This window comes from Arvicanthis niloticus, chromosome 7, assembly GCF_011762505.2.
Source record: "Arvicanthis niloticus isolate mArvNil1 chromosome 7, mArvNil1.pat.X, whole genome shotgun sequence".
NCBI classification, from domain to species: Eukaryota; Metazoa; Chordata; class Mammalia; order Rodentia; family Muridae; genus Arvicanthis; species Arvicanthis niloticus.
In genome coordinates, this window is record NC_047664.1 from 29,591,575 (window position 1) to 29,618,171 (window position 26,597).

Genomic DNA, 26,597 nt, shown 5'->3' on the forward strand with positions numbered 1-26,597 from the left:
CCCTGGACTTGCCCCTCCAGTTCAGAGGTATAATGCTTTGTTGGTTGATTTCTATTCTCTCTGTGGGCAGTTTTCAACATGGATTCACGTGAATTCCGGAGGAGAGGGAAGGAGATGGTGGATTATATAGCTGACTATCTGGATGGCATTGAGGGACGTCCAGTGTACCCTGATGTGGAGCCTGGCTACCTTCGGGCCCTGATCCCCACCACTGCCCCCCAGGAGCCAGAAACATATGAGGACATAATCAAAGATATTGAAAAGATAATCATGCCAGGGGTAAGTACGTATTTGAGGTCAAATGACAGCTGGGCTCATGCCTTTATGGTGCCCACTGAAAGCTATACTTCAAGTATCATGGGGTCACCACAACAGGTAGACTAATAGAAACTCCTAACCATCGTTTCGCTTTCAGCTGAGACAACTTAGGTTTAGAGAAGTTAGGTGGTCCATGAAACTCTCATGGGATAGTAAATGATAGCTCCAAACCACATAGGCTCTGAAGGCAGTGTGAGGGGTATCTCCCAAGGCCCCCAACACTAGTACTTGCTTCATCATACTAGGTTCCTAAAGTGTGTTATTCTTTGATAGTAAGTAAAAATAAGCTCTTAGTGGTTGATTGCAAGTAGTTTAATAAATTATCCTAAATAAAGGGTACTCGTACCATTCTTATATCTGCCAAAGGATAGCTTTCATATACAGAGGGAACATTTTCTTCATTTTGTTTGGGCATGGGCAGTTGTGCACAGGTTCTGCCCAAGGGCACAGAATGGCTGAGCTATCCCCTCATAGTCAGAGGGATCAAAGGGTTACAGTGAATCTCAGTGCCACGTCTCCAGAGTACTACTTTACCCAGCAAGCAATTTACCTAAAAGCCTACCCTTTAACATGGCTCTGAACGAATGGGTCTGACCCTGATCATCAATTCATGTATGAAGTCTGGGCCTGGTGCTGGTAAAAACCGGCAGATTGCACACACAATACCCCCCACAGGGGCTTAGGTGGTTGTGACTTTAAGGTGACCGAGAAACAGGCAGGCAGGAATCTGACAGAGTGGATACTTGTTTTCACAGAGAACACAGAGGCTCTAGGGAGGCGCGTAGTCAGCCAAAGTCCTCGGCTTCAGAGTCAGCTCCTCGGTTCCAGAACATCTCTCATAGCCCTTGTCAAGTTTCATCTTCAGGAGATTTCCCATGGCATTTGTTCTTTGAGCATAACTCAAAATTCTGGCTCCGGCCTGCGAGTTGAGCAAATAAACTAAGCCGTTCAGCATAAAGCCAGTACAGGGAGGCACAGTCAAATGTCAGGCCAAGTAGGAATACAGGAGTGCAGTGCTGGAAAAATGGGCCGTCCTCCCACAGGAGTCTGTGTTCTATAGGAGTATTTACTGTGCAGAGCAAAACTGGAAAATGCAGAGGCTCTGGCATTAGCTTCCTGAATAGAGCCAGCCAGCCCGCTGCTAGTTGCGGTTAACCAGAAGTTAGGTAAAGAGCCTGTACTGTGCAGAGCCAGTGTGGGACTATCCACCCCACACGCTCTGTGGCTACTCACAAAGAGGAAAGCAGAGGAGTGTGCTTTCCAGTCAGGATTCTTCACCCTGGCCTTTCCAAGATGCGGCTAGTGAAGAGAGAGAGAGAGAGAGAGAGAGAGAGAGAGAGAGAGAGAGAGAGAGAGAGAGAGAGAGAGAGAGAGAGCTGCAGACAGTGTGGAGCCTCCAGGTACCTGAAAGAAACTGAGGCCCTGGGCCCCATCTGTGCCCTCTGGCCCTCTGCATTTGTGCAGTCTTTGGCCTCTTTCTCTACGGGGCTTTGCAATTACACTTTATAAAGGCATTTCCGCAAAGACAAGCGCGTTACCACTACAGATGTTTTGGTTTTTATCTGAACATTCTTTTTTTTTTTTTTCTCCCCAAAGCCTCCTGGGCCTCACCCCTGCTCTGCTGAACACATCACTCAGCCCGTGAAGTTCTCCAGAGCCTCCGAGACTCACTGTCAGCCCCTCCCTCTCCCTCCCTTCCTCCCTCCCTCCCGCTTTCCTGTTCTTGATTACCCTGATTTTCTTCCACTCTCACTTTTTTTTTCCCCCTCTGGCTCTGTCCCACTCCCAGGCCTGGAGACAGACTTGCAATGAGCCTTGCTGGAATCTTCCAGTTTTTAATGAGCAATCCTAGTTGGCTATCTTCTTAATCGGAGCTTGCTCGTGCCACATAAAGGCCTAGTGTGTGGTTTTACTGAGAAAAGACATGTTTATATCTTTGCGAAGACTATGAAAAAAAAAAGAAAAAAGAAAAAAAAAAAAAAAAGCAACGTGTTAGTCAGCTTTCTGACCCTGTAACATAGCTGGAATGACAAACTTCCACGGGGACAAGGTTCATTTTGACTTCTAGTTTTGGAGCTGCAGGACTCCTTCCTTGGTCTTGTTGCTTTTAGCTCATGGTGAGCCAGTAGTACATCATGGCTGAAGCACACAGCAGAGGAAATTCTCACCTCACGGCTGGAAAGCATTGCAGAGAGACAGGAGGGGAACGCCATCACAGCCTCCTTTGAGTGCACATCAGCAAAGGCCTCTCACTATCTCCCATTAGTGTCACCTTGGGAGTGAGCCTCTAACACAAGAAGTTTTAGGGCTTCTTAAGAGCCACCCCATAGCAAGATGTTATAATAAAGCATGGAGACGTGGCAGCTTCTACATTTCTCAACTTTTGGGAGGCTGGGTTCAGATAAGGGCTTCTTAAGTTACAAAGAGCAGATTTATACCCAGCAGTGGTAAGGAGCTAGCTCTCTGGTCTCCTCCTCCTCTTCCCTCCCGCCCCCACCACACTTAAAGTCTTCTCTCTAATAGCTCCTTCTATGCCTGACACCCAATGCTCCTCACATCCTGCAGACCCCTACTTTCATCTTTACTTCAATGTTTACATGGAGTGATTTGAGCTCCCAGCTTCTATAATGACAGGATCTAGGCCCCTCCTGCTCGAAGGGATCATCTTTCCTTATACCCTGGCGAAGAATGAATGCTTCTTTTCCGTCTCTGCCCGAAGTTCACTTTGTAAAATCTCTTCCCCAGGACAGGCATATCCTTAAAGAATAATAATAATAAAATAAAATAAATTATTTAAACCAGCCTAAGACTGTGCCTCATCACAGAAATGTGTACTTTGTAGAGAGAGTAGTTTCTGTGTGCGTGTTCCTTACACTGGAAAATATATCCTGGTTTCAGAGATCTTAAAACTCAACAGAGTTTTGTCTTATAATCAGTGAAAAAGAAACATTTATTTGACTAGAATCTGGAGGGAAAAAGTCAGAAATAGTCTCACCTGGCTAATGATGCAGAAAGAAACATAGTTTCTGGTTTTGGGAAATCAAGAGCACTATTTTTCCAGAATCTTTTGATCAGAACCATATAAGCATTCTGAACTTTGCAGAGAGAAATATTTCCTTAGTCTGCTACAAACCACCACACAGAAGATCAACTTTCAATATTTCAAAAGTGGAATTTTTTGTTTAATAAAATTCGGTGGTGGGGTGGGATTTGTGTTCAAACTTTCCAAATGGATACAGACCATGCCCTCCATAAATTCTGGAATTGTTAGTCTATGATCAGTCTCATATCTCCTTATACGAGCCCAAATCCCATCACAAAGCTCCACTCTCACGATCTAAGTACCTTGCCAAAGCCCTGTCTCCTAATAGTGCCATTTGGGGCTGGAGATGTTGTTTCAACATACACACTGCAAGGGAAAGACGGCTCAGGCAGCCAATACTGGTCTGTGTGTCCTCATTTCTGTCCTGGTTCCCATCATCCCAGGGATTCCCAAGATCACCACCTAGGAGGATCTCCTCCCTGTCAACCTGAGCTTTTCCTCTGTACCTAACCCAGGGTTGGCACGAAGTAGGTGCTTGCTCTTTCTGTGTGGGAGGAAGCAGGGGAGATAGTGGCTGTTAGGAGCAACTGAGGTAGCAGCAGATCTTCTTAAGCATGCTGATTTTTGGAGGGAGCAGATTGTACAAGCCAGTGAGAAGGGACCGTACTAAAGAAAAAAAATTGTTTTAATTGGGCATTAAAAACAGAAAACCAAATACACAAAAACAACTGAATTTGCTAGGGCAGTTTTGAGAAAACCAAGCTTTTCACTCTAGGATGTCAGTTGTCTGGTGCAGTGCTTTCCCTGTCCAGAGCACCCAGGAAGAACCCAAAAGAGCTTTTGCTGTCATTCCTACCTAGAGACTTCATATGTTATGACAAAGTATAATAATTTCCCATATTATCTTACAAAGACAGCACTTCCTTCTTGACTAGCAAAGATATTGAAGCACAAACAAGGAGTCTGTTTACTCTGGGGATAATGGGGTGAAATTCAGACGGAAAATGTGGGATGATTGAACTTGAGAAACTCTGTCCAGGTTGCCTTCTACAGGCCCCAGCGTAACTGTTCACTTCCCCACAGGTAACACATTGGCACAGTCCCTATTTCTTCGCTTACTTCCCCACGGCTAGTTCATACCCAGCTATGCTTGCAGACATGCTATGCGGGGCTATCGGCTGCATTGGCTTCTCCTGGGTGAGTATTTCCAAGACCTTGTGGTGGGGTCTATTCTTGCTTGGGGTGGCTCTGTCACCTGTAGGTAGCAGGGCTACTTTGCAGAAAGCAGAGTCTGGGCCCCAGAGGGGGAATTTCTAAGGGAAGAGAAATTCTGAGTGGACTGTGGGAGAGGGGGGAAGGAGAGGGAGAGAGATGGGGGGGGGAGAGAAGGGAAGCAAGGAGAGGGGAAAGGAATGGAGGGTGGGAGAGGAGGAGAAGGAAGGAAGGGGAGAGAAGGGAAGAGAAGAGAAGGATTCAGCATAGTACTGGGTTGTTTTGGGGGGGGGGTTGTTTGTTTTGTTTTTGATAACCACTTAATTTGAATCAAAATCCCAGTTCAAGGCTGTGAAGCTTCTTTTCCCCCAAGACCAGAAGATCGCTATGCACTCTGATTTCAGAGAATTGACTCATTCATCTGCCTCCCACCAGCCTACTGCCCAGCCTATCTGATGGGCAAGTAGGCAGAGCAAAAGTGCTAAAAATAGACCCGTGCCTGCCTACAGGTTACTCATCCCTCCCTGTGTGAGGTCCTTTTCTACATGGAGTAAAGTCTTAGAAAGTTCCCTACTCTGAAGTCATCTGGCCTAGGTTTCTCAGCTCTCTGCGTCCCAGCTGTGTACTTCAGCCAAGACTTAAAGCAGATGCCATTAGCTCTCAGGTTCTGGGCCTCCTTACACCGTGAAGAGTTCCCCCAATGTCTAGAACTGTCTTTGACTCTCTAGATAGAGAGTATCTGTCATATTTGTGTCTTGAAGCCCAATGATATTGACTAGCATTGAGCAAGGACCTGGGATATAGAAGGGAAACCAGCTTATGACTTCTCAGCAGCCATCAGGGCCCAGCTGAGCTGACTATTTTACCACAAGGCACCTGATTTTCTTCCAGCTGGGATCCTCAGGGGCTGGGCTAGTGGGAGTCACAGCTCATGGGAAGGGCTGAGGTGGCCTTCCTGCTGAACTGTCACCATTGCTCTTAGGACAGGCACTTGAGACCTTCTTTTCCTGGGAACAGACCAGGCCTAGGCTGAGTATAATCTTTCCTTTCGTTAAATGTTGTCATGGCAGGTTTCACTGGTGTAATTCTGCTGCTCCAAAGCCATGGCATATCTATTGGAGACCCAGGATCAACCTCTAATTTATCTGCTTTTCTAGGGTGGTCTTGAGTGAGAAAATGCCTGCCTTCCTGACACAAAGATTGTGTTGCTTGATAGCTGTGGTTCACAACATGAAACTTTGGTTCCTATGCTAGGAATTAGCATTAGCCTGGCTGCAGTAGAACCCACCAGGATGGGGTTAACCATCTGACCAGCAGGAAGAAAGTCCTTAGCTCCTTTTGTCATCAATATGTCGTAATTCCAGAATGCACAAGAGCATCCTGGTCACCGTGTTGTCCCCCTTAGGTAAAGACCCAAATGAAAATGAAGGCTCAAGTCACTTTTGCCTGGACCCAAGAGTACCCAGTCATCCACTTTCTGTGTGCAAGGAGAGGAGAGAGGCCAGACACCAAGTCACTGGGAACTAAAAGATTACATAAGATGAGTGGCTTGTCCGGTGTTGCCTAGCAGAAGAAAGTAGCCAGTGCCCAGTTCCTTGGCTCCATCCTGCACTCTAAAATTTGCTCATGGCCACCAAGGAGGGTCTTCCAGCAGACCCTTTTATATTGTTCTGTTATATGATCAAGCACACCATGCACAAACCGGCAGACACAGTGCCATTCTTCTTACACCAATCTGGATGAATGAAAGAAGCTATGTCTGAGATTGAGTTTGGCATTTGAGGCCCATCTGAGATTGAGAGAGTTTAAATCTGGGATTTAGCCAGGCATTGACCCTGAATTCCTCAGCAACTGGGCCCTTGTTTCAGCATTAGCTCTTAGAGAACCATGGCTGTATGCATGGTGGGCTGGGGAAATTGATGTAGCCAGGGACTGTTCTTAGTTTATACTCTGTGACCTGTCATGGAGAGATGATACAGTTGGTGAGGTAACTCAAAGGGGGCTCATAGAAGTCTACCCTCCATGGATCCCTGACAGATCTCATCTGGAAGGAGATGAGGAAGAGCAGAGAAATGTCCTCCTTATAAAGCTCTGTCAATGCCACTAGGCCCAGGCCCTGCTTCCAGGCCTCCTGGCAGAGCCAACTCCTTGAGGCTCCCTAGGATCTCTGGGAAATGAGAACATAGCATTGTCTCAATTCATTTTCTGAGGAGCATAAAATACTGTAGCCTGAAGCCTTTATAAACATCAGAAGTCTACTTGAGGGTGTGAAGAACACGCTACTGGCATCTGGCAGCAAGGCCTGCTGTGTGATTGCAACAAAGAATGTGCAGCAGGCAGCAGGCATGCATGAAACAGACAAGAACTTCTGTTCTTGGGGTGAACTTCCTTGTTTCCATCTAATCTACTCCTGAGACGATCCACTTTCCATCGGTTCACGAGCAAGGAGCCACATAGGCTGGTTGACCCGTAAAGGCCCCCACCTCTTAATACTCTCATCATGGGTTCAGGTTTCAACATATGAATGTGGGAGACACACTCAAATCTCAGAAACCAAGGGATTAATTCCCCACCAAGGGTGGATTTGAAGGGGGCGGGGGGGGGGCAAAAATGTGAACTTTTTGTTAAATTGATCAAATAAAAACCCACCAAAGAAACAATGCTTTCCTGTGTCACTCTTGTGCAGAGGCCAGCTGCCCTGTGGCTTAGCTGTTCACTTTCTCCCCCAACCCCCACTGCAGGCTGCTAGCCCGGCGTGCACAGAGCTGGAGACAGTGATGATGGATTGGCTGGGGAAGATGCTGGAGCTGCCAGAGGCCTTTTTGGCTGGAAATGCTGGGGAAGGGGGAGGAGTGATCCAGGTAAGGAGGGGAACGTGGGAAGGCAGACCTTTGGGAGTGTGGGCTCCACAAAGAACTGCAGCTGCAAAACAGAAACCAGTGCCCATGTTACTTTTTGCCGTGCCTTTAGGTTTCCTCCTCCAGTGAACAGGAAAGCTGAGGAACTCTGTTGATGGGATCTGGATTTAGATCCTGGTGTTGTTTCCCACGAGCTGTGGCAAGTACTCATCTACACTGGCCGTCTTGGTAGATAGAACAGTAGCTACAGCACAGGCAGATGTTGGGGTATCCGTTCCCTAAGCACTTTCCAGACACACCGACTTCTCACTGTGACTTAGGCACTCTTCTTGACAACCTCAAAAACTGTGGCACAAAACAACCGATAACATACCCCTCAGCTTCTAGCTTGGAAGTTACAGACCCTGCATCTGTGTATTCTAGAACCTAAGGTCTTGCTGCCACCACAGAATCCTATCTTTACCACAAGTGACAGCTGTGGCCATGCCTCAACGGCTGTATGTGCTACTTGGCTGTTTGTCTGTCTGCCAGCAGCTTACCTAAGGCTTCTGCTATGTCTATGCATACATTTAATTCATTCTCTGTATTCACCATGAACAACTGTAGAGCTTACATGAAGGCGCACAACAGATGCAAACGACAGCCGTGGTGAATTTTCCATTCCACCAGGATCTTCAGAGTGAATGATTGGAATTTATGCCCCCCCCCCACTTTTTTTTTTTCTTTTTAAGACAGGGTCTGACTATGTAGTCCCAGCCTGGAACTCACTGTGTAGAGCAGGCTGGCCTTGAGTTCCGAGGTCCACCTGCTCTGCCTCCTAAGTGCTGGGATTAAAAGAATGCACCGCCATGCCCCAGCAAATGTGACTCTTTAAAAAAAAAAAAAAAAAAAAAAAAAAACATTTTGTAACACGGACAATGAGCTACGTTAACCCCATTAACCCATCACCCCTCCTTATGTTACTTTTCTCATGTCAAGTTCATGGTTGTAACACTGAGAAAGTATTACTAACCTTAGAATAAAGATATATATTTCTCAAAAGCTCTGATAAGCAGTGGTGGCTCCACATTCTTTATGGATGAGAGCACTGGGCTGACAGAAGAATGCCTTTGTGGAAGATCACGTGTCTGGTATGGACAAACTAAACTAAGAAGCTAGGCCCTCGGTTTATAGTCCTGCGACTATTTGTTTTAACTTCTCGTGTGTTTTAACCCCCAACATATGGTCTCTTTCGTAAGGGTGCTACACACAGTTTAGTGGCCTCAAATACATTTCTCATCCTATGGTTCTGTAAGTCTGACCTAGGTTTTAATGAACTAAAATCAAGATTGTCATCTTAGAAGCCCAAGGGGAAAATTCATTTCCCCACCTCCTCAAGTTTTCTAAAGCTTTCTGGAATTCCTTGGCCTGCAACTCCCATCTCCAGCTCCCAAAGCAGCTGTGTTCCATCTCGCTGACCTTTCTCTCACTGTCATGTTCTGACTGCAGATGTGAAATCGGGTCTCCACTTTTAAGGACCCGTGTGATAGGATTGGGTCCACTCCGATAATCCAAGGTAATCTTTCCAAGTCAAGGTTCTTAATGTAATCACATTAGCAAAGTCCCCTTTCCCCCTGAAAGGTAAACAATCTCCGTCTGGGAAAGAGGCCTGGCATCTTGGTGCTGGGAGATGCAGCCTGTGTTGCATGCAGTCCGCAGAAGAGCCCTGAAAGGATTTGTTCTCAGTGGATTCCTAGCCTCTCTCTGCCTGTAGAGAGTCAAACTCAGCAGGGTTCTGGTGGGCCTGGGAATATAGATCTTGTTCATTCTAATGCATGAGAATGGGCAGGCCAGCAGTTCCTGTGGCTCAGCCACTCTTTTTATTCGTTGAATATGTCCCTTTGTCATATCTAGGCCACTGTAAGTAAGGAGCTGATAAAAATGAACTACCAGAATTAGGTGAGCTGAGACTCACCTGTAATACCAACAGTTGAGAGGAGGAAGCAGAAGGATCAGGAGTTCGTGGCGGTCCTTGGTGAATTCACACCAGCTTTGGCCACATTAGATCCTATTAAATAAATAAATAAATAAATACCATATGTATTATTAATATATTAAAATATACTATTATATATTTGTAATAAGTAAGTGTACACATATACTGTATTATAAGTGAAGTATAAAGCAGACAGAATACTAACAGATACTCTGAGCCAGACTTCTAAAAATGGCAGTAGGAATGTTCCAGGGAAGTCCCAGTATAATTTCACAGAACTGCTTTGTTTGTTTTCAGAGGTTGTGTGTCATGGCCAAACTTCCTTGGGTAATGTTACAGAAAGGTGTTGCACAGGTGCTGTTCCAGCTGAAGAAGGGGCTGCAGCCCACGTCCCCAAGACACGCAGTCAGAGCTGTTTCTTCTAGGTGGCTTTCCAGGCACTGATGCTGGAATCCTGACTTGCCAGGGCATGCTTATCGTCCTTGACAAGGAGAGTCAAGTCAGAATGTGCAAAGGGAGTGTGCAGCCATTCAGGGCTACAGAGGCCAGCAGAGCTGTCTTCAGAGGCACGGCCTGGAATTATGGTTTATTTTTTTTCTGGGCAAGAATCTCACTCTTCACAGTAGGCCTGACCCTAGAGCAGACTTTTCACTGTAACTCCACATCTTGGCTGAGATTTTAGCATTGGTAAACCCTGCTACCTCATGAACAACCCAGCTCTATCTACCTTGGGGCATTTCCTCTGTCCTCTGTTAGTGAGTGAGGAGGCCATTTCAACCCTTTTCAGGGCTTGAGTTTCCATAGACTTGGTACTGTTTTCTTAAGTTCTCTCTCTCTGTCTCTCTCTCTCTCTCTCTCTGAATAGTTTCTTTTTTTTTTTCTTTTTGGTCATTTTCTCCTCTATATTTTCAACGAATTGCTCATGGTTTTCTGTGTATCACTGTAATTTTCCACATTGCCAATTTACTATCTCCCATGTCAATTTTGATTACACTTTCTTACGTTGAAAAATGATTGTGCCCTCTGTATTTATGGATAATGGGCACTCACTGTAAAATGGGAAAATACAGTAGCTATTTTAGAGTATAATTCTCTCCAGTCTTAGTCCAGTATTTCTGTATGTGTGGGTTACATAAATTGAGATGATACAATACATATACATTTTTGGCATAATGTTTCCTTATATTTTCACTGTTTGAATATTTTAATTTCTTACTACTATACTTTTGTGTGTGTACATGATGGGTGCACATGAATGCTCGTGCCAGGACCCTCACAGGGAGGTCAGAGGACAACTTTGTGAAGTGAGTTCTTTCCTTGTACCTTCATTTGGGTCACCAGACTTGAAGGACAACATCTCTTCCTACTCAGCCATTTTAAGCATTTTCTTAATTTATTTTTTCAGTTAGTAAACGAAACAATGGGCTTCATTATAGCACTTTCACACACACACACACACACGCACACACACACACACACACACACACACACACACACGTTGTTGTCTTTTCTTTTCTTTTCTTTTCTTTTCTTTTCTTTTCTTTTCTTTTCTGAGCTGACGACCAAACACAGGGCCTTGTGCTTGCTAGGCAAGCACTCTACCACTGAGCTAATCCCCAGCCCCAACACACACATGTTGTTACACTTTATTTTTATCTACTTCCTTCCTCCAGCACTTTCCTTCGTGAGTACTGTTACTCTCATATTGGTTCCCCTCTCATCTCGCCCAAATATTTTTTTTGAGAATATTACTGTACAATCTGTTATGATGCACCACAATTTATGTAAATAACACCTAAGATATTCATGTCATATTACACTTTTCAGTCCTATGAGTAAGATTTCAGAGGACAGCCTTTAAGATGAGGGGCAACTGTCTTCCAAGACCATCAGCTTTCTCCCCATGGCACATGAGTGCTCCACCGACCAGAACAGGACCACAGAAGAGAATACTTCTGGGTCACTTGTTATACAGCGAAAACAATTTCATTTTTGAGTCTTTAGAATCCAAAGATGAATCTTCTAGTTTGGTACTTCTCAAAGAAGTTTACAAGTAACACAGTTTATTGAATAACTATTACAAATCTGACTGTGTTTTAGCCTGCTTATTGTGCTTTATATAATTGATTTTCACCCTCAAAATACTTACGAGGACTGGTTGCATTATCAACCTTAGTTTTCATAGCAAAGAAATTGAGGGTCAGACAACTCCAGCAGCAAAAACTAATTAAAGGCAGTGTGTAAAGATGGTGTTAAGTATTATCACCAGCTTGCCCAGGCTCTTTGCATGGAATATCGTCTGGAGGTTTGAATGCTACCATTGGATTACACCATCTTTTTAGTAAAGACAATCTCATTTTGAGAAGTCCCAGCCTTAGGTTAGGACTAATTCTGGCATCTCTCAGCCCAGGCTTCAACAAGCCCTGGTGAGCTCAACCCACTTAGTTTGGGTTGGTGGAAAGCAGACTTCCTTGTGTTTACTGCAGGGAGCTGGCTGGCCCTTTTCAGCTCATGAGGCTGATTGTCTATAATTTGTGAGGCCTTAAAGAGCACTGAGAACAGTGACAGCCTGCGAGGCAGCCTGCCTTATCGATCCCCTCAGAGCCATAATCACAGCTTAGCATCGTGCAGCAGTGGGTGTCTGAGCCCAACGGCACACCATCATTGTGAGGCCGGACAAATGAGACCTGCAAAATGGGTCTCTTAATTGGGTTTGAAAGCTCTTGTGGAAGAAAAGCTGCCAATTTCTTACCCTGTGTGAGGTGACATTTGTAAAACCTAGAAGATGAAAGAACCTTACGGCTCAGGGCATCAGCAGCCCTGAGCATGACTCTCCCAAAAGGTCCCTCCCACCTCAGAGCAGGCTCGCCATGGCAACCTTTGTCTATCTGAAGCAAAGGCATTGGTGAACCACACAAAGACTTGGGGAAAATCGGTTCCAGGTAAACGAAGGAGCAAGTGTGTGGGCTTAGCTCGGTGCAGCTCAGGGCTGTTCAATCCCCCAGTTTCTTAGCCACGAAGCACAATGATCAGCGTGGTTCTCTCTCTCTCTCTCTCTCTCTCTCTCTCTCTCTCTCTCTCTCTCTCTCTCTCTCTCTCTCTCTTTCTTTCCCTCAGCAATCCTCCACTTCCAGAAAGGAACAGAGAGCCATTCACCTTGTTCAATGTGCCCAAATTGGATCTTGCGATAGCTTGAGATCCAATATTCTAAGGATGATTATTTTTTACACTGAACTTTGTTGGTATTTCTTACATTATGTTTTGTTGACAAATTTCTGCCAGAATATGGAGTATGTCCTCCAAGTTCATAGTGAGCTACTCAGAATTATAAAGGTGTCCAGGGCTCCGAAGAGAGGGCAGATATTTTTAATCTACTTCATTATTTTTTTCAAGACAGGGTCTTACTATATAGCCCTGTATGTTCTGGGAACTCACTACGTAGACCAGGCTAGCCTCAAAGGTAGAGATCAGCCTAACTGTCTTTCTTCTGAGTGCAGGGATTAAAGGCATGTGCCACTACAACCAAGATCCACTTTTTGCTTTGTTTTGTTTTGTTTTGTTTTGTTTTGTTTTGTTTTGTTTTTCAAGACAGAGTTTCTGTGTGAAACAGAGCCCTGGCTGTCTTGGACTTGCTTTGTAGACCAGGTTGGCTTCGAACTCACAGAGATTCTCCTGCTTCTGCTTCTGCCTCTCTCTGCCTCTGCCTCCTGAGTTCGGGGATTAAAGGCATGTGCCACCATGCCACGTTCCCACTATCTAGTTTTTAATAGACAGACCCTGAAAAACAAAATGTGGCCAGGGAGTCTGAAATAAGCAAGCCAGGAGAGAAAAACAATGGGATGCCCAGGAGAAGTGGGAGACGAAGCGTCTGCTTTCACAGACTTGAGTTTCCTGAAATGGCTGCCAGTGTTGTCGGCCTTCTTTGACGTGGTCTGAAACTATGCAGGACGACTGTTGGAAGTACAGCCTGAAGGAAATGTGTGAGTCACTCGGATGCTGAGTGAAGACCGTGGTCTGTTTATCTGAACTCATGCATTACAGCTACAGAAATAGGAATACGTGTACCCAGCTTGAAAGCTCACCCCACTGCTCAGGAAATAAGACTTGATTCAAAAGAATAAGTAAAGGCAGTGGATGAGAAAAATCAAAGTGAGCGATAGTGATTGATGAAGGAGAGGTAAAATATTAATAAGAAAAATTTATACCTCTATACAATTCACTGTATATTTATCTGAAGTACTCTATGTTCTTATAAACGTTCAGAGTCAGCAAAAATCTGACGGGTTTCTCCTGGGATTTGTCTCCCAAGGAAGCTGAGCACAAACGCTAGGAGGTACCAAGAAAAACCAGACAAAGCTTCATTTTTAACCATACCCGAGTCATACTGCAAATCAGGTGGGATGTTACAGAGGCCCATCTGAAGATGAAAAACATTAAAAATAGGATTATTTTACAAATTACATGGAATAAGTAATATAGTGGGCGCTGAATCCATTTCTCTCGCTCTCCAATTCAAAAGATAAACTGCATACAATACTGTTGCACTTTGCTGAAGCACATAGTTGGGATTTCTTGCACTGGTTCACTAGGCCTGCCATAACAAAGCACAGAGCAAAGATGGCTGAAACAGCACATCCGTTTTACTCCGAGTCCTGCATGAAGGCTGAAGACCAAGACCAAGGTGTCAGCAGGATTGTTTTTCCTGAGGTTTAGTCTTGAGTTACTCACTTCTGTCTTCTCACTTCTGCCTTCTCAAGCTCTCATGTCTGCAGCCTGATTTCTTATTCTCAGGACACCATTCAGATTGGTTTCAGGTCTACCTTGAAGATTTAATTGTTACTTAAAGGTCCCCTCTGTCTCTCCCTCCCTCCTTACTGCTTCCTAACATTCTTGCTTCTTTCCTTCTTTTCTTATAGGTATTTTGAGACCTTCTCAAACTGTAGCCCTACAAACTGGCTTGCTACAAGTTATATACCCAAGCTGGCCTTGAACTCACAGTTATCCTCAAACCTCAGATTCCTTAGCACTAAGACTACACGTATATAGTGTAAACTGTGTTTGGCCTAAAAGGTTCTATTTCTATAAGTGTAGGACATTCTGAGATGCTGGGGTCATAGGGATTCAGTACGTGGATTACAGGGAGGGAGGGAATGAGCACAGTTCAGCCTGTTACATTAAGGACTGGGAGAAACCTTCCAAGTCAACCTCTGTGTGTCAAGGAAAATACATTCCTATGTTATAAGCAAATACAAATTGTGCTGTCCACATGCATAGGAACACAGAGCAGGCATTGGGCAGGTTGCCCTGGATCAGTCTCTTCCTCTGATGGAAGTGGAGACAGTATGTCCCAGACCAGGCCTAAGGAGCCCATGAGAGAACACCTGCAGAGTCTTGTATATGCTACAGGATCAGAGTGTTAGCTCACTGGGACATAATATGGATAAAACAATGTCAAACTAATTACAAGAGCTAAACCAGCCCCTGCAGATGTTAGAGGCAAAAATGAGTGAATTTTGCAATTTCTGGCTCAACTTTTAAAGGAAACTATGGACATAAATAATATGTCTTCCAAGAGTTTAGACTGGGACTTCTTTGCAACATTTCAAATTTCATTTGGCTTTTTCTCTTGGATTCAGGGAAGTGCCAGTGAAGCCACCTTGGTGGCCCTACTGGCTGCTCGAACTAAAATCATCCGCCAGCTGCAGGCAGCCTCCCCAGAGTTGACACAAGCTGCTATCATGGAAAAGCTGGTCGCTTACACATCTGATCAGGTAAATGTGCTGGCCCATCATCCAACACACCCCACCCCCATTCTCCACCACAGAGTTGAATCCAAGGAACAGTTAGCATCCCGTCAAATCCAAAAGCTGTTCCTCAGGGATCGTGAGGCGGAGAAACTCCTTATTCTATCGTGGGAGCGTGATAGATCTAGTCAGAAATAAAATACACATACTGAGAGCCTCCACAACTGGCTGGATACCATTTCTGTAGTGTGGAACTGCTCAGTGCCCCTGTGGCCTGTCTTTAGAGCTCCACTGTGGAAAAATTGGAAGTGAGACTCCAACCCGATGCCAAATCCTAGGTTTGTAAATCATGTACATTCTCAAAGCCTACTTTTTTTTTTTTTATTTCCAAAAGGGATAAAAAAAAAAAAAAAAAAAAATCATGCCTGCTGTGAGCACTCAGTCCAGCTTGTGGCTTGAGAGGACTGACTTTGAGTTCATTATAATGCTTATAAAACCCTACAAATAGAAGTCAATAGAAATTTAGTAGCTTTAGCTCACTTATTGTATTTACTTGACTTTTCGATCGACCGTTTCTTTATCTTTATTTTACCTTGTTCATTTTTTTTGAGGGGTGGAGTTGGGGGTGGAAATGGGTTTTCTCTGTGTGGTCCTGGCTGTTCAGGAACTCTGTAGATCAGGCTGGCCTCAAATTCAGAGATCTGCCTGCCTCTGCCTCCCAAGTGCTGGGATTAAAGGGATGTGCCACCACCACCCAGTCTATTCTTTTATCATACAGCCCTGTTTGTCTCCTTTGGTGTGCAAATTGCTATATACTTAAATCTACATTAATTCAAAATCACACAAGTGAATAAAAAGCTTAATCCGTGTAGAGGCAACACTCACTCTGGAAGTATTCGATTTGTTAGACTGGAAAGCAAGATTCTAGGATGGATACACATCCAGAAAAGGGGTGCTTTCAAAAAGGAGGAGGGGAAGATATCAACTCTGCAACCTTCATGGGGCATCAAGAGCCCAGAGCAAGTGCTCTGCAGAACCTGCAACTCAGATGCCATTTGTGACTTAACTACTCATTCTTGTTGCAGGCACACTCCTCTGTAGAAAGAGCTGGATTAATTGGTGGAATAAAACTAAAAGCAATCCCTTCGGATGACAACTTTTCCATGAGAGCGTCTGCCCTTCAGGAGGCCCTGGAGCAGGACAAGGCAGCTGGCCTGATTCCATTCTTTGTAAGTTCAATGCTCATTGGAGCATTGTGGGATCCTCTGGGTCCTGTCTGGGTCTGGGGTAGAGTTTGTGATAAGTGTGTGTGTGTGTGTGTGTGTGTGTGTGTGTGTGTGTCACTTGTTGTAGTGACTTGAATGAGACGTGTCCCCCATAGTGCTAGTAGGCATTTGACCACTTGGTCGCTAGGTGCTGGCACTATTTGGGGAGCTTTAGGTGGTACAGCCTTTCACTAGAAGTGAGCTTTGAGGGAAAAAAAAAAGTTTTGCACCATTTTCAGTGCACTCTTTCTGCCTCACACTTGAGGCACTCAAGATGTGAATTTTTACCTTTTTACCTTCCTGTCCCTCCTGCAATGCCTGTTGGCTGCTGTCATCCTGTCCCTGCTATTTAGGGCACTAACCTTCTGCAGCAGGAAGCTCAGATACACTCTTCCTTCTTTGTCTTGGTCATGGTGTTCTATCATATCATCAGAGAAGTAACTAAGATACATGCATACCCACAGGTGAGCTGGTCATGCTCCAAAGGATGCCTCAAAGCTTATAGTCATGGGCTGGAGAGTTGGCTCAGAGGTTGGCCTCTCCCAGAGGTCATGAGTTCAATTCCCAGTAACCACAATGGTGGCTCACAACCATCTGTAATGGGTTCTGATGCCCTCTTCTGGTGTGTCTGAAGACAGCGACAGTGTACTTACATACATAAAATAAATACATCTTTAAAAAAAAAAAAAAGTTTATAGTCACACAGGCAGCCCTGGTCAAAACCTGGTCAAGATCAGTGGGTCACAAGACAAGACAAAACAAAACGACATGAATGTAAGAAAGACTTCTAAAGAAGAAGGGGAAATGTCAAGGATAGAAAGAAGATAGGAAGGAATGCGGTGTAAGAGTAACCAGAATGTGTCATAACATGTATGAAAATGCCAAGAAATAAAATTATATTATAAAAAAAACAACAACTACAGGCTTTTCTGCCCGGGTTTGTTGCTCTCAGCAGATGCTAAGAAGGTTGGTTTATTTGTGTGAGGCTTGTGAGCAAGCAGTAACTTTTCCCTCCAAGGTAAAAATATCTAACTGTCTAAATGTGGCATGCATGCAGGCTTTTTTTGTCCCTAGATATGCATTCTAGTGGGGGATGCACCTGGAGTCTGGGAATTGTCATGTTTCTGTCATAGCCACAGCAGTATGTTCTGCCTGGGACTAATATGTCATGTTTGAAGCAATTAGAGTGTCATGACTGTGGCTCTGTGGATATTCTGTCTGGCTACATAGAATTACCCAAGGGAGCTTTAGGAATGTTGACTCTGGGCCCCTTTCCTGTAGAGTTTTGGAAGCATAACCACGGGTAGAAACAGGCACATTAAATAGCAAGATTCTAGTGTGCATCTGGGTTTGAAAAAGATGTTTAGAAGAATCTCTTTTATCCCTTTTATTTTTCAGAGTTGGGGATGGAACTCGGGGCTCATAGGAGTAGCCTTAGCACTTTGTGTAGGGTACCTGTATCCAAGCCTTTCTATTATTATTATTATTATTATTATTATTATTATTATTATTATTATTACTACTACTACTAGTTGTGGTGGTGGTAAAACTTAACTTTCAATGTGGCTTTTTAAAACACTCCGGCGTCAAGCTATCCCTCCCTCACCTCCTGCTTTACACAACACCCCCTATCTCTCTTCCCATGGAATCTTTCCTGCTCCAGTACTCTATCCACCTTCACACGTATTCTACTATCTTCTCATCCTTAAGATCCTTATTTCTCCTTCTCAGCAATAGTGGCCCTTTTCTACCACCCTGGTTTCTGTAAGTACTTCGAGGTAAACACACTAATCTAAAGATTGCTGCAAGGGTCTGCAGATGGGAGATAAAATGTGGTGTTAGTCTTTCTGGGTTACCATGTGTATAAAACACATCTTCATTATCCATTATCCATTTGATAGCTAATAGATAGCTAATTCTAATTCCTTGCTATTGTGAATAGAGCAGCCATGAACATGGATGAGCAGCTATCTGTGTGTATATATGTATATATATATGAATATATATATTCTCTGTATATATAAGACTATATATTATATATAGACTGTATATATTATCTATACATAGATATCTCTCTCCATATTTGTATTTGTATTTGTATATGGATGTGTATATGATCTTCTCTGTGTATATATAAGACTCTGTAGCTATATAGGCTATAGCTAATGTCCTTTGGGTATATGCCCTAGAATGAGATAGGTAGGTCACAAGGTCATTCTACTCACTTTTGGAGGAAGCTTCACACTGATTTCCATGGTGGCTGCACCAGTTTGTACTCTAATCAACAGTGAGTGTTCCTGTTTTCTCACACCCTCAAAAGCATCTATTGTCATTTGTTTTCTTGATCTTGTCCACTGTGACTGGGGTAAGGTAAAATATCAACGTAGTTTTAGTTTGCATTTTCCTGGTGACACAGGATATTTCTTGGACATTTGTATTTCTTCATTTGAGAACTCCCTGTTAAGTGTTGAGCCCATTTTTAATTGGTTTGTTTTCTTGATAATTAGGATTTTTAGTTCCTTATATATTCTTGGTCCTCTGTCAGATGCATAGCTGGCAAGGATTTTCTCATATTCTCTATGCTGCCCCTTCACTCAGTTTCCAGTGGAGCATGGAATCTTTTTAATTTCATGCCTGCCAGCTTGTTGAGTGTTGGCCTCGTTTCCTGTACACCTGGGGTCCTATAGAGAAGTCCGTACCTGAGTCTATATCCTGAACTGTGCCTCTCATTGTCTCCTCTACATATTTGGGGTACAGCATTGAAGTCTTTGGTGCATTTAAAATCAATCTTTTGGGAAGGTATAAAGTAAGAATCAAATTTCTAGGTAAGACAGTACCGACAGCCATGTGATTTTTGGCGAAGATTATAAAGACAAAACCCACCCTAGAGAAAAGACCACATCTTCAGTAAGTGGTGCTGGAATATCTGGAAGCCTTACTTCTTGATGAAGGGTGGCTTGCTGTTATGAAATGCTCTCTTTCTCTCTAGCCCTATAGGTTTACCTGGGAACACCCCAGGGGAGCAACTCATGACTGTTGCTCTTTTTAAAAGATTTTTTAAAATTTGTTTTTAAACCCACTGTAACAATTGTTACCCAAGTTCTTCATTTACACCCAAGCTAATGGCTTTAAATATTATCGCATTTTGGTATTTATTTTCTGTTTGACTCATGTCTTTTTTCTTTTCTTTTTTTTTTTTCCTATACTTGACTTTTTAAAGTCATTTTTATATTTTTCGACTCTTCTCATCTTATCTTGTTATTGTTTATTATAAGTCCCCAACACCTTTTTGTGTGATTATTTCACTTAAATGTACATGCATTTAAACTCTACGAGACATTGCAATGTTACAAGAGCAACATGAGTCTAGATAACTCTACAATATCTGTTTCATTAACGTTCACTTATTTCATATTTCTTATTTCCTTCTATGTGAAACATATTTAGAATTTATCTTAGTGAATCAACAGGGTGGTCTGCTAGTTTTATTTCCATGAGAACATCTTTATTCTCCATTTACTTTTGAAGGACATTTTCCTGACATAAGGACAGAAGGTTGCTTTTTTGTTTTGTTTTTTAACATTTTCATTTTTCTTTGCATTTTGCTGGATATACTCTGTGCATCATTTGTTTATAGTGTCCCTGGAGGCCAAGAGCATCTGTTCCAGATGGTTGTCAGCTCATGTGGGTGCTAGGAATCGAACTCCAGTCCTCTGGGAGAATAGCCAGTGCTCTTAAAGACTATCTCTCAAGTCCCCGCTCGTTTTGTATTTTGACCTCACTGTTCAAGTGCAATGCATCAAGAGCAATGAATGTATGCATACTCAGGCTCAGATCGGTTTCTCGGCATTTGGCAGCCCAGATGTCCTGTGAGGGGTATGGTCCTGTCTACAATTATGATGAGTTTCCCACATCAGTTAGCACAATCAAGATAATCCCCCACGAGCATTCCCAGAAGCCCATCTCACAGGTGATTCTAGGGCCTATCAAGTTGAGGATCAACACTAAATATCACAGCTGAGCATAAATGCCAAGGAGAAAGGATATACCCATTCATCGACTTTCTTCTGTGATTTCTGGTGAGATGTCAGTTGTCAGTGCCATTGCTGTTTGCATTGAGATGATGAGGAGAGTGACATTCCTCTTCCTAGTCACTTACAGTATTTGTTTTTCTTCTTTACTTTTGGGCAGTTTTACTATGGCACGAAGTTTTTCATACTTACTCTGTTTCCATCTCGTGGGAAATATTGGTTTTGGGAAATACCCATTGTCTTCTTTTCGGAGTTTGCTTCTCTCCATCCTCTCTCCTTTTGTTCTGGGGCTGTGGTTACACGAAGTTGCATCTTTCTACTGAATGTCAGGTACCTTGTGTACTCATTTCCATGCTTTGTGTCTTGAACACAGAAATCTACGGTTCAGTCTGACCTCCTTATGTTTCTCCAATGTTCTCTTTAGCTTGCCTAGTTAATTAAAGAAAACTGTCATTTTAATTATAAACATTAAAACTTCTAACTTTTAATTTTGAAACAATTGTGGGTTCATTAAAAACTGAAGGGTCGGAGAACTGGCACACTGACTAAGAACATGTACTACTCCTGTAGAAGACGCAAGTTTAGTTCCCAACACCTGTGTCAGGTGGTTCATAGCTGCTTATAAGTCCAGGAAAATCAAGTGGTACTGGCCCATGTGAGCACCTGCACTCAAATACACACACCCACACACAGACGCAAACACAATATTTAAAATAATAAAAGAAAAATCTTCTTAAGATTACAAAATTAAAACAAAGGCATCCTACACCCAGCCCTTTCACACCCGAAGTGTTATAGCCGATGTAACTGCGGTATGTTATTAGAACCGGGAAATTGGCCATGGCTTACTGTGCTTCTATGGTGCTATCTTTATAGTTCTAGAATCCTCTAACTATTCTCTGAGTTAAAACACTGAAATGTTTTGTTTCTGAAAGGATCTACTTTTCTGCTGCTCCTTCCTTTACTCTCATCTTCCGGTCTCCCCTTATCCTCACAATCTGTTTTGTGTTCTAAGTTTCAGTGATTGGGGGATGTTACGCAAATGGGTCATGCAGTCCGTGAAAAGCTGAGAACGGCATCTTTTCACTCACTTTTGTGCCTTTGCCATCCATCTAGGTTCTTTTGGCTGCTCTACCACAGATTTGGTACCAAACTGTGTAGTTCACAACTCGTTCATCCACCACCTAGTGAGAAATACTTTTGTTGCTCCCGTTTTTCCACCCGCGCACATAAAGCATGTGAACATTAATGCACAGATATTTGGATAGAGAAATATTTCCATTTCTTGGGATACTTTTCGTAAGAAATTAAGACTGTCTTGTCATTCCACTATTCAGCTTGAAAAGTTCAAGGTCTTTGGCGTCTTCACGAGCACTTAGTGTTGTCATTATTCTTTATTGTAGTTCTACGGATAGAGGTGTAGTAATATCTCCTAGGGACATAATAATCATTTTCCTGGTGGCTAACAATGTTAAATATCTTTTCATGTGGATATTCGCCATCCATACATTTTTAGTAAAATGTGAAATAATTTTTAAGTGTGTGCATGTGTGTGTGTGTGTGTGTGTGTGTGTGTGTGTGTGTATAACCAGGTGCCCTCAAAGTCCAGAAAAAGGTGCTGGATTCCTTTAGAGCTACAGTTAGTTACAAGTGCTTGTGAGCTGCCCTAAAATGGTTGCTAGAAACTGAAATTGGATCCTCTGCAAAAACAGTATGTGCTCTTAGACACCAAACGGCTTTCCAGCTCCTGTGTTGATTTTTAATTTTTTTCTTTTTAAATATAATGTTTTTATGAATTCACTGAGAATTTTGTACAATGCATTTTGATAATATTCACCCCCAATTCCTCTCCCTAATTATTTTCAGAAATTACCCACACCTCCCTACCCACGTAGAAATCTGTGTCTGTTTTTTTTTCTTTTAAAATAACCCACTGAGTCTGGTTTGCATTGCCCAGATACTCACGGGGGCGTGGGGGGATGGGTGGAGGGGTGGTGGTGGTGAAAGCATCCAGTGGAGCATAGCTGACGTACCAGGGGCTGCACCCTTAAGGAAAATCCACTCTCCCTCCACCGACAGCCATCAAACTCAACCCTGGCTTGATTTTTTTTTTTTTTTGTAACAGATTGATTTTGTTAGAGCAGTTTTAGGTTGCTGCCGTGACAGAATACCTAACAGAAATAATTCAAGGAGGAAGGAATTATTCTGGCTCCTGGTTTAAGGAACACAGGCTATCAAATGGCAGCAGGGGCTGTTTGGAGGGCAGTTGGAATGTGAGGCAGCTGTTAAATCACATTAGCAGTCAAAAACCAGAGAGCTCAGGCTAGAAGGGAGCCGGCCAAGAACTCATAAGGCCTGCCCCACAATGACCCACTTCCCCAAGTTAGGCCCCATGTCCCAAATAGCCTACAACCTTCTAAAGCCACACCGCCATCTGTGCCAGTGTTGAAACACATAAGCCTATGAGGGACATTCCACATTCAAGACATAGTGCAGGTTCACAGATAAAAAATAGAACAGAAAGTTTCCATACTGACTTGTGTGTTTTCCAAATGCCTTCTCACAGTCTGTAGCTTGTTTTTCTAGTCTTTGAATTTGTGTCTTTTGTCTTTGGTGAGACAGATATCTAATTTTAGTGAGGCTCAATTTATCCTATCCTTCCACAGATCAGACCTTTGATGTTACACATAAAAGTTTATTAGCCAGTACAATGCAAGGGGCCTTACCCTCTTTGGCTAGTGCTAAATACTATTAAAACAAAACAAACAAAAGACAACGCTATCAGTGTTAACGAAACAGTCTTTAAGTACTCTTTGTGATATCCCTTTTCCCATAGTCAAACATGTAGAACAATGGCCCAATTTGCCTCCCTAATTACCAGGGTTAGACTCTCCCCTGCTGTCTTAGCTGCAACAGAACTATCAAGTCAAATAGTCAACTACCCTTATGCCAGCACCAACAATTGAGAACAGTTCACAGACACCCTGCGAAAACTAAACAAGACTGCCATAGTTGATTGCCCTAACTACTGAAGAACACAGCGTCAGCCAGGGCTGTTTGAAACAGTTCATGCCAGCCATGAGCATGCTTCCATGAGCTCTGTCTCTATAACCCTGCAATCATTTCCACATAAGCCCAAAAGAAGCCACCACACTGGCCTAGCAAAGAAACTGCTCTGACTGGTGGTGGTAAAGAGACAAGGCTGTGATTGATAAAAAACAGAGGTCTCAGTGGTGTGAGGCGAGGCTGGATTGGTTCAAAACAAATGGCAGTTTCTGCCTTAATGCCTCTTCTCACTTTGTTCTCCCGGCTTCCCAGGCTTGCTAAGAGTATCAGCCTTGATACATTGTATTGTGTTGCCTTCCCTGGTGTGGCAACATTAGGCCTAATCAAAGGGCTCTCCCCAGTGGTCTTTTTACTAGGGAGGCTGAGCAACAGAAAGAACAGAGCTGCCGGGATGGCAAAGGCAGCCGAGTGGCAGTGGCAGCGACAGCTGAGCAAGTTGGCAGGCTGGGCGGTGGGTGAGGGAGGCAAGGCAGCTGCTTGACAGCTGAAGAAGAATCGGATGAACAGTCTGAGAGCTGCTAGGGTGGGACACGAAGGGCTGGAGAGGAGAGGCAACAGGAGAAGGTGGGCAGCTGAGACCAAAGAAGAAGAAAAGGGCATAAGGTGTCAGAAAAGAAAAACTGCAGGCCCTGTTTGTCAGAGGAATTCCAGAGAACGGTCAGATCATTAGGACCAAGGGTCTCAGAGGCCCCAGGGCTAGCACGTAACACTGGCCAGAGTGTGGGGTTCAGGAATCCCAACTTCCTTGGCCTTCACGAGATTTGTACACAAGATTTGTGACACTGGCTGCTGTCAAGAGCTGAGAAATCCTTATACTCCCGCTGCCCACAAACTTCAACCCTAATTACAAGCAAGGGCTGAAAAATCCCAGCTTTCTAGGCTTACACAAGAGCTGTAGCACGTACAGGGCTTAGAGTCCCAATATTCAAGGCATGCATGAAGATTGTAACACTAGAAGGTACCACCTGCCGTTGCTCCCACCTGCTTACTGCCATCACTCACTGCTGCAAAACACCAAGGGAAACAAAGGGGCCCACAACTTGAAGGTTGTCTCCTTGGCTACACATTATTTCTGTATAAACAGAACAAAAGGACTCCAGCCAACTGATTCAACACCATGACCAGATAGATTTTCCTCAGTGTTACATTTTAGGCACTTTGGAGTTTCCTACTCTACACTTAAATCTATAATCTATTTTCATCCGAGTCTTGTGAAAGGAGTAAAATATGTTTAGAGTCCTTTGAGGGCGTGCATATGTGAGTCTTTCGATGGGCCATTGTTCCAGAGTCCAGAGTGGTCTGTTGAAAGACTATACGTCCTCCATTAAACAATCATTTTTCCTTCTTCAACCACTGCTTGGCTTACACTTGTAGACCTATTTCTGGCCCACTAGTCTGGGTTTTTTTTTTGTTTTTGTTTGTTTGTTTGTTTGTTTGGTTGGTTGGTTGGTTTTTTTGCCTGCTTTTTTTGTTTCTTTCTTTTCTTTTTCTTTTTCTTTTCTTTTCTTTCTTTTCTTTCTTTTTTTTTTTTTTTTTAAGATTTATTTGTTTTATGTATATAAGTGCACTGTCCCTGTCTTCGGACACACCAGAAGGGGTCATTGGATCCCATTACAGATGGTTGTGAGCCACCATGTGGTTGCTGAGAAATGAACTCAGGACTTCTGGAAGAGCAGTCAGTGCTCTTAACTGCTGAGCCATCTCTCCAGCCTTTTCTTGCCGTTTCTAAGACCACACTGTCTTGATTATTTCAGGTTCATAGTAAGTTGGCTAACTTTAAAATGAATTCTCTCTCCTTTTGGAGTTTTTTTAACTCTTGATTATAAATTTCAGATTCATTTGTTAATATCTACCACAAGGTAGATGGCTAATATCTCATGGCTGATATCAAATTGAGAAAGTTTTGCATAACCCTAGTTTGCCTAAAAGTAACATTACTTCAGATCATATATAATGACATTTTTTTTTTGGTTTTTGGTTTTTTGGTTTTTTTAGCCAGATGATATTTGTTTTTGAACATTCAACCAGCTGTCTGAAGTAAAGCATACTTGGTTGTAGTATGTACTTCTTTTCATACTGTTGGATTAAGTTTGCAAATATTTTATGAAAGATTCTTACATCTATGTTTATGATATTTGGCTATCATAGCCTTTCCTGGAGTTCCTGTCTAGTTTGGGCATTGTGGTAATGTTAGCATCATAGATGAGCTATGATATTTTATGTATCTTTCTGAAATGTTCAGTGGAACAACCAAGGAGTCCAGCTGAAACTGGTACTTTCTAATTTTGAAAGTGACTGACTACTTACACACTTTCGATAGACACAGATCTACTGAGACTATGCATTTATCTTTATAAAAGATTTATGTTGACTCTCTCAAGAGATCTATGTATTTCATCTGTGTCTTTAAAATTGTGGATATTGAGCCCACGATATTTCTGATTATCTCTTTAATGGCTATAAGATCGGAGTCCACAATATTTTCTATTATCTTTTCAATGCAGTGATGGTTCTAATTTTGATGTTAATAATTTTTGCTTTCGATGTTTTGCCTTAGCTAATCTGGATAGAGTCTATCACATTTATTGATCTTTTCAAAGAATTGACTTTTTACTATTCTCCATTTTATTGATTTATTGATATTTCCTTTTATTTTCTTATGTTCACTTGCACTTAATTTTCTTTTGCTGGTTTTCTAAGGTGATCACTTAGGTTATAGATTAGACATGCCTTCGATTCTAGTTTATGCATTCAATGCTATAAATCTCTCTCTAAGCACTTTTACTATACTGATAAATTATCTTGAGATATAGTGTCATTTTCTTTTTTTTAACATTTATTAATTTATTTAATGTATATAAGTACACTGAAGCTGCCTTCAGACACACCAGAAGAGGACATCAGATCCCATTACAGATGGTTGTGAGCCACCATGTGGTTGCTGGGAATTGAACTCAGGACCTCTGATAGAGCAATCAGTGATTTTTCTTAACCGCTGCCATCTCTCCAGCCCCGTAGTATCATTTTCTATGAGCTGAAATACTTTTTAGTATTTCTTGGGAATTTTCCTTTGACATTTAGAAAT

At 42.9% G+C, this 26,597-nt stretch overlaps 1 protein-coding gene across 3 annotated transcripts in view; it reads left to right on the forward strand.

Moving 5' to 3' along the window:
- Window positions 1-26,597, forward strand: part of Ddc (dopa decarboxylase) — an 87,993-nt gene that overhangs the window by 17,756 nt on the left and 43,640 nt on the right. For all 3 annotated transcript variants that reach the window (XM_034508951.2, XM_076938111.1, XM_034508952.2), the window contains exons 2-6: window positions 71-279; window positions 4,445-4,558; window positions 7,315-7,434; window positions 15,043-15,177; window positions 16,236-16,379. In XM_034508951.2, the coding sequence (XP_034364842.1) occupies window positions 79-279; window positions 4,445-4,558; window positions 7,315-7,434; window positions 15,043-15,177; window positions 16,236-16,379 (714 nt within the window). In that variant the 5' untranslated portion in view covers window positions 71-78. The remainder of the gene's footprint in view (window positions 1-70; window positions 280-4,444; window positions 4,559-7,314; window positions 7,435-15,042; window positions 15,178-16,235; window positions 16,380-26,597) is intronic.